The 15,709-nt window shown below is 29.2% G+C and overlaps 3 protein-coding genes across 5 annotated transcripts in view; all 3 read right to left on the bottom strand.

Annotated features, from left to right (window-relative positions):
• Window positions 1–15,709, bottom strand: part of LOC105203826 (juvenile hormone-binding protein) — a 423,181-nt gene that overhangs the window by 401,594 nt on the left and 5,878 nt on the right. The gene's annotated exons all lie outside the window — the stretch shown is intronic.
• Window positions 2,198–9,059, bottom strand: LOC105203858 (EF-hand calcium-binding domain-containing protein 1). 3 transcript variants are annotated; one of them, XM_026135258.2, is made up of 6 exons: window positions 8,985–9,059; window positions 4,866–5,198; window positions 4,413–4,530; window positions 4,040–4,293; window positions 3,712–3,960; window positions 2,198–3,540 (listed from the first exon to the last, which is right to left on the bottom strand). In XM_026135258.2, the coding sequence occupies exons 2-5, from the start codon at window positions 5,174–5,176 to the stop codon at window positions 3,738–3,740; spliced, it is 906 nt and encodes a 301-aa protein (XP_025991043.1). In that variant the 5' UTR covers window positions 5,177–5,198; window positions 8,985–9,059; the 3' UTR covers window positions 2,198–3,540; window positions 3,712–3,737. The 3 variants fall into 3 exon arrangements, with proteins under 3 accessions (XP_025991043.1, XP_039307172.1, XP_011171082.1); XM_039451238.1 differs by having other exon boundaries at window positions 2,198–3,534; XM_011172780.3 differs by having other exon boundaries at window positions 2,198–3,960.
• Window positions 11,454–14,363, bottom strand: LOC105203810 (holotricin-3). Its single transcript, XM_011172722.3, has 3 exons — window positions 14,180–14,363; window positions 12,770–13,115; window positions 11,454–11,610 (listed from the first exon to the last, which is right to left on the bottom strand). The coding sequence occupies exons 1-3, from the start codon at window positions 14,268–14,270 to the stop codon at window positions 11,595–11,597; spliced, it is 453 nt and encodes a 150-aa protein (XP_011171024.1). The 5' UTR covers window positions 14,271–14,363; the 3' UTR covers window positions 11,454–11,594.

The following is a 15,709-nucleotide window of genomic DNA, read 5'->3' as shown; positions in this document are numbered from 1 at the left end:
AAATCACCAAGAAACGAACGAGTAAGAATTTGTCGGCTCTCGTCGAGCCATTCTAGATTCGCTTGAGGTGACGATTGCGTTACGAGGACTTCTGTTGTTGAAACTGGATTGTCGTTGCGTCTATTACAATCATACCTTTTTGTTTCCTTCCTCAAATGCGTTAAACGATTCGCCGTGTGCGCCGCTAATTGTAGGAAAAGCTTTAAAATCCTCTCATTTTGGTCAACTGGATCTAGATTATTACGCAATGTACTCTGATCAATATTTGACGGCAAAGAATGTACCTAAATAGAAAGAAGAAAATTAATCGCGCGATATTTATAGTCTAATGTGTGAACGTGCAAAATTATTATTACATATTGTCACTATATTATTGCTTTTAAATGTAATTTATTATTGAATTAAATCAAGCAAGTACGTGCTTAAAAATGGAAAGGACAAAGGAGGAAAATGTATGTTATACCTCTCAAATTTTCAAAAAAATTGCATTATTGTCTCTTCCCCTTTGCAATTATATTATTTTTATCTTTTTTTTTAATTTTAAATTATTTTAATATTTTTTATATTTTACATTCAATTAAAATAAAAAAATTGATCCAAAAATTTAACACAATGAAACACTATAACTTATTGTTAGCAATATAATTTTCTGTTCTGTATTATTTAAGTAACGGATGCTTTCTCGATTATATTTAAATTAATCTTAAATAAAATGCGGAGAAAAAAGTTTAGATTTAATAAAATTTATTTTACCAAAATGATGAAGGCGTTAATAACGATCAAAGCGGTATTGCCCGACCACATTTTACCAATTGCCCTAACAACCTAAATGCAGTCGCTTTAAATATGGCCGTAAAATTAACATTGAGCATTTCAACGTTGTCCAATTTTAACGATTGTTGTCAACGTATCTTATTTCCATCTACGTTCTATATCGTATTTAGTGTTCGGGATCTATTGTTTACTATTTGATTTTTTACGGCCATCTCTTTCTTTTATCCGCATGCTGTGTCTCTCTTATTAGAAATCTCTTATTTTAATGCTCTCAAATAATTATACTTTTTGAAGAATTCAAAGTTTTTGTATTTTTTTAAAGTTTTATACTGTTAATTTAGAAAACAATAGAATTATTATTTATATGCGATTATTATAAAAGATATAATTTTTTTATGTTAAATAATTTTTATGCTCAAATTGTTTGTGATTAATTTTCAGTAATTAAATTAAACTACATTTTTTTTTTAACGTAAACATTTGTTTCAAAAACTTGAAAATTGTATATTTACAAATTATTTGAAATTGTTTGAATCACTTTAAATTAATAAAAATATGATCAGACGCGAGTTAGACTCAGGTTTGTATAAAGAAAATGTTGTTTTACATTTTGTAGTGTAAGGATTTTAATTTGTATTATAAAGATTTTATTTCGTATTGTAAGGAATTTAATAAAAGAATTAATAAATTATACTTCTAATGCTACAATTTTAGTTTAATGCATAAAATTTAAATCAAATATCTATTAAGAATTTAGTTTTATATAATAAAGAATTTTATTCACTAAATAAAATTTTTGTTATTATTAAATAAATTTTATATTAAATTTTTTTGTGCTTTGACTAAAAAATTTACTTGGAACATGTTCAGAGAAAAGATATAATTAATTCAATCAAATTTTGTTTTATTTAATCAAATGGGTTTTCTCAATGATAATTATTATTAAAAATACTTTTAGGAAGATTTTTATTATTATAACATTGTTTATTTTCTATAATATTAGCGTTGCTATTCGATGTACATGAGGACAATAAGTAATGTATTAAATAAATGTAATAATTAAATAAAAACAATTAATTAAATAATAAATTGAATGCTAAACTAAATGACTGAATGATAAATTAAATAATAAACTAACAATAAGTAATAAGAATAAAACATGTTAAATCAACGCAAAATTTATTTGTTTAATTAGAAATTAACATGTTAGAATGTTTATTGCGTACTGCTAATTTTATGTGCAATAAAGTAGAAAGAAAACGTTATTAATATCAATTTTAATTAAAATGATAGTAATCTCAATAGTGTTTAATATTTTAACATATTGCAATCGGTCAACCGTCTGTTTTTCATCCATCATTAACTGCGAGACTAAACAAGACTTTGAGATATAAGAAAAGGATTTAATAATTACTTCAACACGTCACGTTATGACAACTGATGTATTTTCTGCTCAATTACACGTACAAGTGTTCAATCGAATTGACCTATTTCTACGTATCGCAATTGCACTGACGATAAATGTTAGAGAAGAAGGTAGTAATATGGCACCTATTTACATTATATTTAATAACTTTTAATAATCAATATTTTATACTGAAACATGAACGATTATTTACACAAAGTGTTTAATGATTCTAGACTTAATGTTATGAAATATTTATTACTTAAAACGTAATTTATAAAAATGTGATGGCACTATATAATAGGTGGAAGAAAAAACAGGATGATGATATGACCATCTAAAAAATAAAATGTTGGTTTTGTTTAAAAAAATACACAATATTTTGTTACAAAATTATATATTTTTAATTTTTCATTCTTTAAAATCATTATGTATTTAAAGCCATAAAACCATTAGAGATATCATTGTCATTGTTTAACAACTATGTTTCAGAACCAACAAAAATTTAAATAACACTTGATATTCGCCTTATTTAAATTAATTTTAAAAATAAAGCCAATGATGATTTCACAACAACGTGTGAATAAAAATTCTGTAAACTTTATTTCAATGTAATAATTCTTTTATGAGTGTTGTATCACGATATTATAATTTTTGATTTCTATATTTCTAAACGTTTTATACATAAAACAGCTAAAAATATTTTTCTTAATTATAAAACAATTTCTTTCTAAATTTAATTTTGTAAATATATCACTAAGACAATTCGTTATATCGTCATAGTTTTATCGAAATACTATTTCGAAATTAATTGAACAAACATTTATCAATATTTTATAAAAAGTCAATACTTCTACATCTGTTTTTGTAAACGTAATTATATAATTGCTGATAATTAATTTTTATGCAAGATTTTGTTACATAATTTTATAAATGTTGTCTTACCGGCGACGTTGTTGGACGCAAGCATTGACGCAGAATAACTAATAAATTACATAGGAGAAATTCATTCGTGTAAATTATCTAATTCCATTAATTTTTCGTCTAATGATTTAAGTTTATTTCATCATTTGTTTATCATTCTTTGTCGAGAGTGATAAAATATTGAATACTTAATTTAAGAGACACGCGTCTATGTAAACTCACTTAGAGAACCTCATCCTTTTTTTCAAAGGATTCAATCTCTTTGACGATGTGGCGCGGAATTTCTGGCGCCTCTGTCCTCAAGCATCCTTCTGTGATGTTTGTTTTTTAACTCGTTTTTACCGGATTTATTCTTACCGGAAGTAGTGGAGATCTTCCACTTCATCGACGCCTTTCGACTACTTATCAGGAATATAGTGACACTTTTTTATCTACAACTTTATCAAGTTGTCAAATATCAACAAAATACGAACAAGTATTTACTAAAAAGTATATTGCTTCAAATATTAAAAATATTGTAAAAAAAATTGTTTTTTTTTTTAAATCAAAGAATATTCTTTTAAAAAGATTATAAACATTTTTTCATAATGGTTATACAATATATTTACTGTGTAATTAAAGTTTTTGCATATTTTCAGGGTTGAAGAGTCGCCAAGAAGCTTGCACAGCTTTCTTCAGTAGGCAAACACTGTCCAAACGCTTCTAACAACAGCGGTTCCTCTTTAACAGCCATCTCGTAATCTCGAAACGATATTTTTCCATCATGATCGACATCCAGCTTCTTCAGGGCCATCTCCGACAAATCTTTCACTCCTTCGTCCGGATCTTCCTCGCCGGGCTGCTTTATCAAGCAATTTCTGTAAAATTACGAAAACATTTTAAAAGCAATACAAACAGAATGTCAAATACTGTAATACGATTTTGATTGTTTTTTACTTGAGCAACTGAAAGATTTCATCCTTCGTGATATATCCGTCGTTGTTCAAATCATACACGTGAAAGCAGAAAACGATCTTGTCACGTAGGCTACCACGTAAGAATACATCGAGTCTTGTGATCCACGGCTCGAGTCTGATAACACCCTCGATTTCTCGATCCCAACAGCAGAACAAGCGTTCCACTAACGTATCCTCCGTGATCACATGAAATGTGCTGTGAAGAAGTTCTCGAAAAATACTTCTGTCAATTCCCTGAGCAAAGCAAATACGAAGAAAAGTTCTTAAATGTAATCAATTAATAATTTGTTTATTTTCTTGTTTCATCTGAATACAGCGATAGCCCAACTTTCGATTGCGTGTGGTATAATTACCTCGACAGCCGACCTCGGTTGTGGCCTTTTGCCGATGGACATCGATCGCCCAACTTGTTGTTGGCTAGAATTGGTAGTTAACTTTTTATAAAGTTTGCAAAGGCTGTCCAATTCCACTCTGGTAAAAGAAAATCAAATACCAGATTAAATGGTGATCGAAGTAGTTATATGTACTACGTTTATATAAATTACTAAATTAATATAATTCACAAAGCATAACTTTTGCTTCTCGTGGAACAAACTCATTTTTGTAAACTGTGCAATTCTATTAATCTCTCATCTATACAGTTTAAGTTCATTTAATATATTTAATTAAGTTAATTTAATCAAGACCACTTAACTAAGTTCATTTTTTCTTTCTTGTTAAAAACAAAAACAAAAAAAAATAATAAAAATAAAAACTGGAAAATTAATTCGTGAATCGCGACTGCTGACGCGTTCCTGCGAACTTGCCTGGAAAACTTCGTCTTCTTTTTGAGGGACTCGATCACTTTGATGATATATGCGGAGTTCCTGGCACCTCCGCTCTCCGGCATCTTTCGGCGACGTCTCCTTCTCAACGACTCGTCCTTACCGGAAGCGGCGGAGATCTGCCGCTTTGTGTTCGCCGACGCCTTGCGACCGCTCGTCAGAAATATGGAGACGCTTTTCATGAGCGTCGCGCCGGTACGAACGCTCATGCCAGTCCGACGCTCGGCGTCGGCGCCGACGCCGACGCCCGACTTTGCCCCTCCAGTTGGCGTGACGCTTCGCTGTTCAGACATCCTCGTTCAGTGACTGAAAGTCCTGAATTGATTGATACTTTAATTTTGGTATATAATTGAAACTGTTGAAGTTGATTCTAAATTAAATGTGTTTCAATTTTAGCTTTCTCTTTCAGCCGAATTAAGAATTACAGCATCTACTTTTTTATTAATTAATATTGACATCTATAATTTTTCGTGTATTATATTCCATTTAAATTAACAAAATTTTATGCAAAAAATACTGAATAATAATTACAATATTGATATTGTATGAATTGCGTAACTATTTCCATAGGCGATTATATGCCAGAGTTCTTTCTTGCTTTTTAGAAATGTTGCATTTATAATAAAAATAATAACTTTATTAAAGTGCAAGAGCTATGAGACGCCATACACAAAGACGTGGTAGAAAACAGTAACTTAAAAAGAAACTAAGTCATTAGCAATAATATTGCTATGTAGAAGCTTGTAATATAATTAATGAAAGGATCAAGTAGTCATAAAAAAGTAATAATAAAAATAATAATAATGATAAATTCTACAAAGAAAATACAATATCTGAAAATTAAGATAATATATATTGAGTTAAAAATAAGAAAGTGTATATATTTCCAGTAAGCATAAAATCATTATCTTCATGTTATTACAACAATATTCAATAATATGTAACATTTTCAAATACGTAGCATTTAATATTGTATGCAATATCAATAGGAGCAAATTTTGATCATGTCTTGGAAATAAAATTTCAGTGTTTTAAAAAATTATGTATTAAATAATTTTTTGCTTATACAGTATTTTGAAACGTTCAAAAACGCGTAAAGTTAACATTTTATAAATGTTACTTTAATAACTTCTTGCTTATTGGATTGAGAAGCAACTAAAAGAAAAATCAAAGAAGCAAATCAAAAGCAACAAATGTATACGTTAAATGGAGAAATTACGGTTACAATAAAAATGCAAATCTGCATGCTTAATAGAAATAGGAAAAAATTGTACGAGAATAGATGCTGCGTGTATTACGGACCGATATAGGCATTCAAGTCGATTGATCGATAAGAAATAATTCACGGGACGGGAATGCGATGACCGGTTTTTTATAGCCGAAAATTGCAACCCGCCAATCATAGCTCGTCAACAGATTGCTTCTCTCTTTAGTCATTATTATTTACGATTCACATTTGCGTAATTTCCTTGTAACGTAGATTCGTCTTTGCCAGCGTTTTCGTGTGCCACGAATAATATTCTAGTGAATTTAAATCGTATATTTACGAGCATAGAACTTGAGCTACATGTACGAAGAAAGAGAATGCGATTTATATACAAAGGAAAATAAAGATCTATGACACAGAACGTACCTACGTCTTGCATGTCACGTATTAAATACTAGTATAATTTAAGCATTATGTTTAATATCGTATTTTTCATCACTGTTTATTGAAACAGTAAACATCGTTACATTGAGATATTAAAAGTTCATGTTTTGCAATCATTAGTGAGATGAAATGTAAAAACTTTTTCCATTACACGACGTGTGCAACGTTATAAACTATGCTTGAACAAATCCTACATTATTTAAGATATGTGTGATTTGAACACGCAGTACCAGGTAGAAGGTAAAAACTTTAAAAAGGAAGTCGCTAATATTGCTGTATTACCCGCCAGATTTTTATACAATGATGACACAATGTCTAAGGTTTAAAAATGAGATTGTGCCATACTGAAACGACTTTTGCTTTTATAATATTTTGATTTCTTATAATGTTTTGAAAAGTTCTTGAGACCGACTACAAGAAAATGAAATAAAAAATAAGAGTTTTTATTCGAAAATTTAAAAATGATTTTAATAATTTCCGTAATATTAAACAGTACGGGTGTTTCTCTATAACTGTTAAATTTCATAATTCGGAAAGTACGAGTAAGGAAGTACATTCTGAGTTATGAGATTTATCAGTTCTAGCGCCCGAGCGAAAACTTTACACAAATTTACATCTCGAAAAATATAAGTTTTACAAAAAAGTGTTTCAGATAAAAGTTATAGGGCATAAAATTGTCTATCTACTAATGATACCAGTTTGACCTCGAGGGATGTCGCTAAGGCTAGGAGGGCAAATAAATTGTTTTAAATAAAGTGCCTTATTTTTTATTACAGAATCTAATAGCTGGTCTCAAAAGTTGTTCAAATCACTGTAATAAAATTATTTTTTTCTAATTACTTTCCAAGTTATAACATTTAACTCCGTAGAATTTGTAGCACTCTGTAGCACTCCGTAACATTTCGCAAAATATATAAGTTTTACAAAAAAGATAAAAGTTATAGGGCATGAAATGGTTTATCTCTTGGTTATACCAGTTTGACCTCAAGAGATTTTGTCAAGGCTAGATGGAGGACAAATAAATTTTTTTAAATGGAGTGCCTTATTGTTTATTTCAGAATCTAATAGCTGATCTCAAGAGCTGTTCAAACACTATAATAAAGTTATTTTTTTCTTAAGTACTTTCCAAGTTATGACAATTATACATGTTTATTCTACATATATTAGACAACCATTGTTGAATGAATTATCTAGGATTGTTTTATATATAGGAAAACCCAATCTAATATTTTCAGATGGACAAAGAAATGACAATAATATTATTATCGTATGTGAGAACAATTTTTTTATGTGAGAAAAGTATATATATTTCCATGATTTTTTGCCAATAAAAGAACAAAATGATTATATTGTTGCAGTTTGTTTTATTTCTTTCTAAATAGATTTTAAACGTGAAATCTACTTGGGCGAACTATAATCCACCGCCTAAAATATGAGATGGTAGTCCAAGAGAACCATTGTTTTGAATAATGCATGCTTTATCTTTGAGTAATCATTCTTAACAACGTAGAAAATCGCTTCTGTCAACGCAAAAGGACAATTCATAACATACGAAAAGGCAATTTTGAGAAAACATAATTTAATCTCAATGGTGCCTTCAATAATTTTTTTCCATCGAATATTTTACTACATTATTCATTACTTTTACATATTTTTTACTTCGTATGAAAATATTAAAAACACTTATGATAAAAAAATCTTACCTATTTTGTCTATTTTTATTATATGTAAATTTAATACAATGTAATTTAATTATTCATAAATTAAATAGACCGACTTTGCCAATAAATGCATAAATTCAATTCGAACTGATATCGAACGAAAACTACAATAGTACATCAAATTAGATCGTGCTGAGATAATGATCGACACGTTTGTTTCCGTGTCTACGGATTCTCAATTTAACTTCTCTAATTTCTGACTTGTGATTGACGTAGCATGCATATGAGTTTCTTTAATCTACATACAAAGATCAGAATAATTCATTTGATAATTATAGACATAACCGATTTTTTTGATTTTATAGGATTTTAAAGATCACGATAATTTATCTGAAAAAATATTATCAAGACATTTTTTTATCTTGTTATTTTAAGTCAAAAATATTAATTACAAATAATAATTATTAATAATATTTTGAATTAAACTAAACTTAAAAAATTCCCGAGTTCATAAAAGTAAAGTAGTAGCAACAAATATTTGTCCATAGCAATTGCACCCTTGATTATCCGAAAAAAATGTTATCACTAAAAAAATTGCATCAAGTTGCATGCACTGTGCAATTGAAGGCACGAAAGGCTTGCAAGTGATTTTTCATCGCCGTCATCTCCATCATGCAAGAACGGTTCAAAACTTTAAAACGTAGTGGAAGACTATTTCAATGAGATTCATTGCCTTTTGTTCGATGAATAATACGATCAGCAGGTTCGATGAATTCAGAAAAAACTTACCAATTAATGACAAAGAAACTGCTTCGTCGTGACAAGCGGTTCGTCGTCAGCAGCGACTACGCTTTATCGACCAAACGTATCAAATGGCGAAGCTGAAAAATATTTTAATACGATATCTAGCAACAGATCAGATAAATATATATCACAATTGTATAAATATTTTATTCGTAGCAATACAAATCGTTACAATAAAATCAGAAATCAACCAATGTGAATATGTACATTTTGTTTAAAAATTTTAATATATTCCATACGGAAAGAATTTTCTCATAAAGTTATCCTGGAAATCACGGTAGTCATGAGATAACATTGTATGCCGAAGAATTTCATGATTTTCTCAGAATTTAATATATTTACTACACATATTTTATATGTCAATACAATAAAATATAAAATCTGTTTTATTATTATTTTTACTGTACTATATATGCATTATTGTATGTTAAACAATGATTTTTAAATATGTTGAATAGTTTTTGATTCTTTATTGTTTTAAATTAAATAAATGCCACGTGAAGATAAATATATGAAATATTTTATATAAATTTTACAATGCAGAATAATATTTTCAATCTGACTTGTTTATGATAATTTTATACTAAAAATGGATAATGTATACATTTATCAATAGAAGGAAAAGTGGCGTAGCACGTGAAGCAAGAGGATGATTCAGAGATCCCCGATTTGTATCGTGTTTTTCAAAAGATGATATATAGGGTATCCCAGACTTCGCGTGACATTCATTAATGGCAGACTTCTGAGATCATTTCAAGACAAAAATCCTAGTATCAAAATGTCAAGGCTACAATAGTTTTGTATATTATATAATGTTAAATAAATATCTATGATACTCATAGTATCATTAAATATATACTTATATAAGAATAAATTTTTATTATTATTATTATGTATTATTGTATAAGAAAATTTTGTCTCAAATTATAAAAATTTTGCTTTAAACGGCTTTAGAACATTTTACAATACTACATGATAATTTTTATGAAGCATTTAATGAAATGTCTTTTGCATATTTCAAAAGTTCCTATTATTACTCATTATATTTTACAGATTGCCAAGTTATTACACATGACAAAATATGTAACAAGTTTTGTGGTAAAGTATAACAAAAAGTTTTGTCTGTCTAGGAAAATAAAAAAAAGTTGAATTGTTAAAATATTGTGCTGCCAAACAAAACCATAAACAAAAATAAAATTTAAAAATTTTATCTAAAAAATGATAAAAATTATACTAAAATTATAAACTAATATTACAAGATTAAACTGATATTATTCTTCAAATAAAGTTTATTTTAATCGATAAAACGCACAAAGTAAAATATTAGAATAAATTTTATTATAATTGTGTATTCATGTTCATATTATTTACTTGTTCCGGAACATAATAGAGTATTCTAAAACTGTTTCCACAATTTTATGCGAACACGTGCCACCTGCCTGATCGACACGAAAAAAGCTTCGCACTCCATTTTCCGCACGCGAACAAGGATTAATCGATCATATAAAGTAATCCATTTATAATGAAAAATATAAATATCTTAAAAAATATACATAATATGAAAAGAAGTTTTGTATAAAAAATATTAAAGTCGGTAAGAGATGAAGTATTTCATAATTATGCTCATTAGATAATCGCTGATTTTCATGTACATATATTTCTGTTAATTACTCTATAAATTAAAAAAATAAAAATATTATTACATTATATCGAAATTTCATGTAAAAGTATTAAATAAATGAAAAAAATAATAAAGCCAAAAATGTTTTACTGTTGTATCCCAGAAATTTTATGTCTTGCATCACTTGCAATAGTGCAGATAAATCGACCTGTGAACTCATCAATCGTTCGGATAAAAATGAAAGTACCAAATGTCTAGTTTTTTTCTTAAATACACTTTTTGATGAAGAAAGTGGGCGTGTGTCTTTAAAGGAAAAGGAAAGGAATCCGAGTAGAGGTTATTTGAATTATATTATTGACTCATTGTCAGGTTTTTAAATTTAAGACTAGTCTCCACGGTCATATAGAAGTCGTAACATCATAAGCGAAAAATTATATGTAAAAGTTTCTTACATGCCTTTTAAATAAAGAAAATTTGAATAAAAATAATGAAATCTCTTGAAAACACTTGTAAAAGCGAATTTATTCCAAATGATAAGTTATTTCTAATGGCTATCACGTTCCTGCGCTTAAAAATATAAACGTATTTTGCGATCAAGAATATTGGACGACCAAAGCTAGAGTAATAAAAGCTACAATAAATGATCTAAATTATTTTTTAATTAAAGGTTAATAAAACAAATGCAGAAAAATATCGATGTCTAATGGTATATTTAAAATTTGCAAGATGTAAAGATATACTGAATTTCATTAATTACTCGATAAATTAAGATTGTTAAAAAATATTAAATAACAATACGCTAATAGAGTTTAGGATAAATTAAATAATTTGTATTTTGTTTATAATAAATTTATTCTGCATGAAAACGTAAGATTTCAGAGTTTATACATATAATAACTATACAAGTACAATTAATATATTGTCACATATGAGTTTATTTTTAATGACAGTGATCGTTTCATTATGCAAGTCCTTCATCGTCCAAATCCACTGCAATCAAAACATTATTATATAAGTTGCATGCTAATAAATCATTTTTCATATAATAAGTAAACGTTATTATCAAAGTTGGATAGTAAAGCGCGTGTTATTTACAACATCGTTATCATTACAATTATTTTTTTTTAGTAACGAATATGTAACAATATTATATTCACTTATTTGTAAGGTTCGTAGTTGAAGCAGTTACATGGGTAATCGTAACGATTTGAATAAGTACTTTTATCATTACTTTGTACTTTGAACTTTGAAAGGCATCAGTGACGCCTAGTGAAATGTATGATTTAAAAAATCAGAGATTGAGATCAGTGTTGCCAGAACTGTGACAATACCAGTTCTTTTTAATGCTTTTGTTTTATATTATAAATTGAGTATTATATATTGACAAACGTTTTGAATTTTAACGTAATTTTCAGTATTCTAATAAAAATATTGGTAATACAAACAATATAAATTTCTAATTTAATACATTCAATAAATAAAATACAGTTTGAGAAATTTATCATACATATGCAAATCAAACAGCTAAAAATAATTTTGTCATATAAAAATAGTTAAAATTTGCGTTTAAAATTGCAATTACGTTGGAATTATATTTCACAAACTTATGGTGAAAAAATTTTTAGCTGTTTAACCTGTATAGATACAAAAAGTTTCAAACTGCATTTAATGTCTTTGACAATGATAATAATACCATAAGTTACCATAACCAGTGTTGACTAAGTTACTTTATAAAAAAAAAACTCGTTATCTTTACCGTTACTCAAAAATTAACAAGTGATTACTATTTTTGTTATAAAAAAAATAATGGCATGTGAAAGCCACGCACAGAAATCAATACGCGAGATTAATACACGAATAAAAATAAATTTAAAAAAATCTAATTAAATTATAACATTTTAATTTTCGCCCATCCCTAGCTCTTGTCAAAGCAAAGATTTTCATTGATATATTGTACTGCTTACGCGTACTAATTCCTACACCTAGCTTTTGTAAGTCCCTCTTTGTTTTGTTATTTTAATAGTCATGAGTTCTCTTATTATTATATTTAATTAAAATCATACTTAAACTTTTTTCCTGTGTTTTACAATTATTCGTGAGATCTTTTCGACTTATCAAAGATTCTCGATATTCAATTTGCGACACTCACCCAGCATTAGAAGACGAGCTCGCAAAAGCACCGCTGCCGAACGGCGTGCTTATTGAACCGGCATTGGCTCTGCTGTTGGCGAAACCACCACTGGGATAGTGTGAACCTCCTCCGCATCCTCTGCAGCCTCCGATACCTCCGTGTCCAAATCCTCCGTGACCAAATCCTCCGTGTCCATATCCTCCGTGTCCATATCCTCCGAATCCTCGGTGCCCATAACCACCGTGATGACCGTGAAAACCACCGTGTCCGCCGAATCCACCACCGAAACCACCACCAAATCCACCATATTGACGTTTAAGACGAGCGGGCTCAGGCGCGGCCGCTCTGGCTATCGTTGAAAGATCTGAATAAGAAGTTTTGAACTTTGACATAATTTAGACATAGTTTCTAATATAATTATGCTGCTAAATTCTAGAGAAGTGATTATTAATAGCGATTTGTTTATTGATTTAAAGTAAGGTAACGGGCTGAGCAAGATTAATTTATTTTATTTCTAAAAATTACATTATACTCGTGTTTAACAAAGTTAAAAAAAAAAGTCAAATTTTAAATGCTATTTCAATAGAGTTTTTATAGTAAAAATAGAGTTTTAAAAACACTATATAATAGTTTTTAAAAAATAAAATAAGTTAAGTGGTTCCTATTAAATTGGAGATTGCTATTAGAAATTCTAATTGCAAGGTTTTATACAATTCTTAAGTTTAAATATTTTTAGTTTTAACGAGTAATGCATTCACATATGAATCGTGAAATATTTGGAATGTCATCACTATAAAAAGTAGCTAAGCTGGTTTTTTCTGTATTGAATCGACGCGACATTAATATGAATGACTCACGCGACATTCATTAAAATCAACGTCTCAAATATAGACGGAGACTTTCTTTTAAAAAGTATGGGGCTTTGTACACTCAAAGCTTCCGTGGAAACTTTACATCCAAAATTGGAATATTTAAATATTTTAATTTTTAACAAATTTTAAGAAATTTTAAATAATTTTACAAGAAACAGTTTTTGATTGAGGTGCCCACGTTGCATGCTATAACACATATATTCAATACAAAAGATAAAATACTTGTGTGTTATTAAAACCACCCCCGCCTTCCCTCCCGGATGAAGTACTCCACATTCAAAAAAGTCAAGTCTCCGTCTTTGGTAGCAAATCAGAAACTCAGACAAGTCGGATTAAAAACAGTTTGCAACATGTACAAATTAACGCCTGCATATGCACAATATTGTGCTTTGGAACAAAATTTTTGTTTATTTCCTTTCGTATCCATAAGGAATGCACAAAGTAGCCTTGTTTTAACTAAAGTTTCCGATCACTTTGCAAACTCGATACAGGTAAAACGAATATGTCAATATTTGATTTCCCGTAACACTTTCGTAAGTAACGTCTTCGTCTTTACCTTTAAATGGCGATGTGGTCGGTGTGGTCGGTAGTGCTGCTGTAATTGCGACGAGCAGCGCAACGAATAAGAGAATCACAATTCTTAACATTTTGCCGGTATTATAATCTTACTACCAAGAATATTCAGTTCCAAATGACGAAGAGAAAATCGGTCAGGCAGTCTTTATATAGAGAAACCCGTTTGCGTTCCGGGATATCCCGGGCGACAACGTGCGTTCACGCAGATAAGAAACGGACAGTTTCGGTACTCCGCGTCGAAGCGGCCGCATATCATTAGCACGAACAGAGCAAGTCTCTGTTGTTGTGGGACCGTAGATGCGCTGCTGTCATTGTATGTGTTTCTGGGACGACTTCCTGCTCATTAGGTGGAACGTACGTCATTTCGTGACAAAGACAATTTAGGAATTCTCGATATTGCTTGGTACATCGTCGTTATCACTGGTTCCCAAACTAAAATTTCGAGAGAAATCTAAAGAAAGGTAGATAGACCACAAGATCTTTTTACAATAATGATTAATTAAATAATTGACATTGAATAACAGTTTTAAATTAGTAATTATTAAGCTTACAGCAATTATTATACATTGCTGATATGATTGAATTTCTAGTCCAATGGTTTATTAATTAATTAATTAAAGATAATTAAAGTTTCTCAAGTAAAATAATTTAACACTGCTCAAAAGAATGTATTATTATTAATAATAATTTATAATATTCTGATAGTTTTGAAGATTTTTATTAGTTTTTATTTTTGTACAAAAATAATATCTTCTTCCAGATAACATTTTCTTGGAATAAAATAAAGCTGAAAATTTGAGAATCTCTAATGAAGACAATCGTGCAAACTATTTTCTTTAATAGTAAAATCTTAAAAAAAGATCAGTTATGTGTTAAGACCATGGTCAAATTGAAGAGGAAAATAAACAAATAAAATTTCTGTTTGATTCTTTTATAGAGCCAACAAAGTTCCTACAAAGCAAGACGCGAATACGAATTAATAGATCACAAAGTTTTGTAAAAATACTTCCGCCACCTTTACAAAATTTTGTGATAAAAATTTTAATTGCAAGACATTTGTAATATAAGGTCATTAATTATAAGTATAACACAAATCCCATGCTTGGCAAAAACGTCATTTTAACATAAGAGAAGTCGAAATCCAGTATCCCGGATGCAGACAGGAGGAAAAACACGTTTGTAATTATTAACCCTTTCCACCTTTAAGCTTCTTACGGTTCCTGCCGTTGCATAATTAAGTATTCAAAATATCATTTCTCAAACTGTCGGTGTGCGCATATGTATAATCGCCATTCGATGACATTCATTGTCCAACATTAATTACACTCGGATACTGGAATAGCCGGCTAGCTTAAAAAACCATGAAATCTTGCTTGCCTAGGAGACACACATTAACGGTCAACTAATGGCTTTGATTTGTCTCGGGGCTTCACAGACTTAGGTCGATGAACGAAACTTCGGGATTCCCGGCTAAGTATTCTGTTGACTGTTACAATACAATTTTAAGAAT

The sequence above is a fragment of the Solenopsis invicta genome, chromosome 6, assembly GCF_016802725.1.
Source record: "Solenopsis invicta isolate M01_SB chromosome 6, UNIL_Sinv_3.0, whole genome shotgun sequence".
Classification (NCBI taxonomy): Eukaryota; Metazoa; Arthropoda; class Insecta; order Hymenoptera; family Formicidae; genus Solenopsis; species Solenopsis invicta.
The sequence above is the reverse complement of the archived record's forward strand: the minus strand, read 5'-3'. Positions and strand labels throughout refer to the sequence as shown.

What these genes read in the sequence shown, in the direction of transcription:
- LOC105203858 (XM_011172780.3), bottom strand. Translation starts at nt 5,176, where the DNA reads ATGTCTGAACAGCGAAGCGTCACGCCAACTGGAGGGGCAAAGTCGGGC. An exon ending in AACCGAGGTCGGCTGTCGAG is followed by an intron (nt 4,294 to 4,412) that starts GTAATTATACCA and finishes TGCTTTGCTCAG; the next exon opens with GGAATTGACAGAAGTATTTT. An exon ending in GAAATCTTTCAGTTGCTCAA is followed by an intron (nt 3,961 to 4,039) that starts GTAAAAAACAAT and finishes GTAATTTTACAG; the next exon opens with AAATTGCTTGATAAAGCAGC.
- LOC105203810 (XM_011172722.3), bottom strand. Translation starts at nt 14,270, where the DNA reads ATGTTAAGAATTGTGATTCTCTTATTCGTTGCGCTGCTCGTCGCAATT. An exon ending in GACCACATCGCCATTTAAAG is followed by an intron (nt 13,116 to 14,179) that starts GTAAAGACGAAG and finishes CTTCTTATTCAG; the next exon opens with ATCTTTCAACGATAGCCAGA.